Source organism: Penaeus chinensis, chromosome 9, assembly GCF_019202785.1.
Source record: "Penaeus chinensis breed Huanghai No. 1 chromosome 9, ASM1920278v2, whole genome shotgun sequence".
NCBI classification, from domain to species: domain Eukaryota; kingdom Metazoa; phylum Arthropoda; class Malacostraca; order Decapoda; family Penaeidae; genus Penaeus; species Penaeus chinensis.
Window position 1 is genome coordinate 34669484 of NC_061827.1, and position 2500 is coordinate 34671983.

The window sequence follows — 2500 nt, forward strand, 5'->3', positions numbered from 1 at the left end:
CTCCTCCCTCCTCCCTCCTCCTTCCTACACCTCCTTCCTGCATTCGCCCCCAAACTCTCTTGCGAGTTCCAACGGCGCCGCGCAAAATCAAGCGCATTTGTCGCCGCCACCCACGCTACACCGACACCGCCTCCCTGATAACAGACAAGCGGGCGGCTCTCCACGCTACGAAACAACTCCTCCCGCCACCCCTTCCGCCACCCCCTCCACCCCTCCACCACCCCCTACCTACTAACCCCCATGGATAAAAATAATGGTGTTAAACCGTTCAAAATGTCGGTAAAGGAAGGCGATTTAACGAAACCATATTGCCGACGCTTTAACGTGTGTGTGTTTGTGTGCTCGTCACGACATGGAAGTTAACGATGATGGGGGTGAGGGTGTGGAGTGTGGTGGGGGGGAGATGGTGTTGGGAAGGGGAAGTGTGGGGGGAAGGAGAGAGGGTGTTGGGAAGGGGAAGTGTGGGGGAAGGGGAAGTGTGGGGAAGGGGAAATGTGGGGGGAAGGGGAAATGTGGAGGGAAGGGGAAGTGTGGGGGAAGGGGAAGTGTGGGGGGAAGGGGAAGTGTGGGGGAAGGGGAAGTGTGGGGGGAAGGGGAAGAGTGGGGGGAAGGGGAAGTGTGGGGGGAAGGGGAAGTGTGGGGGGAAGGGGAAGTGTGGGGGAAAGGGGAAGTGTGGGAGGAAGGGGAAGTGGGAGGAAGGGGAAGTGTGGGGGGAAGGGGAAGTGTGGGGGAAGAGAGAGTGTGAGGGAAGGGGGTCTGTGGAAAGAGGGAGTGTTTTATCTTAATTTTTTTGCTAATCCAATTTCCTTTCCAAAACTTTTTTTCTGAGGAGATACACTAGGCATGATAGTGATAATCATTCGAGAATTAACATATTAGTGATGATAACTACTTGCAACATTGCAATATGATTCCAACCTGCGCTCAAACTCGAAAAAAAATAGTGAAGACAGTGTGTGCGTACCCCAATTAATCTCTTGTATAATCACCTCGACCTGCCTCTTCCCTTTCTCACGCTCAGCATCACATCTCTCTCTCTCTCTCTCCCTCTCTCCCTCTCTCTCTCTCTCTCTCTCTCTCTCTCTCTCTCTCTCTCTCTCTCTCTCTCTCTCTCTCTCTCTCTCTCTCTCTCTCTCTCTCTCTCTCTCATATCCCTCTTTTTGCTTCTCCGCCAGTCTCTGTGTAGTTTCTATTTCACGCTTTGTCACGCTTCTCGCCTCCGTTATACCGATGACTCACTCACACAGCTTGGCAGAAATTTCCATTATTCCCACAACAAGGAAAATGCAAATATACGTGTCAATATATAAGTAAAGATAATTCTGTGTGTGTGTGTGTGTGTGTGTGTGTGTGTGTGTGTGTGTGTGTGTGTGTGTGTGTGTGTGTGTGTGTGTGTGTGTGTGTGTGTGTGTGTCCCTCCCCAACAAAGCCCCCGCACGCACCTACCTTTCAAAGCACCTGTCGACGTTATCGGACATGAGCAGCAACATGCACAGCTGCTCGAGGGCGATGAGCTGCATGTCGCGCTCCTCGCCCTGCCCCATCTGCAGCCACTCCAGCAGCGTCTCCGGGTCCACGTCCGCCATCATCTGCCGAAGGGGGGAAACACGACCTATTGAACGACACAAATGGAAAGTGGGAAAAATAAGGTTAAGATGCACGGCCGTCGTAGAGATTTAAGTCAGCGGTGATGCTGTCTTTTGTTTGTGTTATGCGTGTCTGTTTTGAGGGTGTGGGCGGTGTGGGTGGAGGGTGGCGTGGGTGAGGTGGAGAGGGGTGTGGGTGGAGGGTGGCGTGGGTGAGGTGGAGAGGGGTGTGGGTGGAGGGTGGCGTGGGTGAGGTGGAGAGGGGTGTGGGTGGAGGGTGGCGTGGGTGAGGTGAAGTGGGGTGTGGGTGAGGTGGAGAGGAGTGTGGATGGAGTGGAGGGCGGTATGGGTGGAGGGAGCCGTGGATGAGGTGGAGAGGTGCATGTGGATCAAGAGGACGGGTGCGAGTGGAGGGCGGCTTGTGAAATTGGCTGCGGGTGTGGTTGTGTGGGTTTACAAGTGACTGTGGATGTGGGTGTAGCCTAGTTGTTCGTGGTTAAGTCTGGGTGTGGTTGTGGATGCGTGGGCGGTATCTGTGTGTACGAGTGGATATGTATGAATGCAAGTTTGTGTGAATGTAGACGTGTGAATGTGGGTGTGTGTGAAAGTGGGTGGGTGTAGATGTGTACGTGGATGTGTGAATGTATGTGTAAATATATGTGCGAATGTGTATGTGTGAATGTGTACGTGTTAGTGTGGATGTGTGACTAAATGTGACTAAATTTTAAGTATGAATGTGTATGTATGTGAATGTGTATGTGTGTGAATGTGTATGTGTGTGTGAATGTGTGGGGGTGGTGGCGAGGGGTTAGTTACATTAGTAGGGTGAAGGATAACACTAACACTAATAATAACACATGTGGCAATGTCGTCAGTGTCAAAGCATGTTATAAAGTTGCTAATAGTGATATCAT

At 52.0% G+C, this 2500-nt stretch overlaps 1 protein-coding gene across 14 annotated transcripts in view; it reads right to left on the reverse strand.

Annotated features, from left to right (window-relative positions):
• LOC125028571 (E3 ubiquitin-protein ligase HECTD1-like) overlaps window positions 1-2500 on the reverse strand; it is a 171030-nt gene that overhangs the window by 125796 nt on the left and 42734 nt on the right. For 13 of the 14 annotated variants that reach the window (XM_047617982.1, XM_047617984.1, XM_047617980.1 and 10 more), the window contains one exon: window positions 1447-1589. In XM_047617982.1, coding sequence (XP_047473938.1) covers window positions 1447-1589 — 143 coding nt within the window. Of the gene's footprint in view, window positions 1-1446; window positions 1613-2500 lie in introns of all 14 variants that reach the window. The other variant, XM_047617983.1, reaches the window with a different exon arrangement.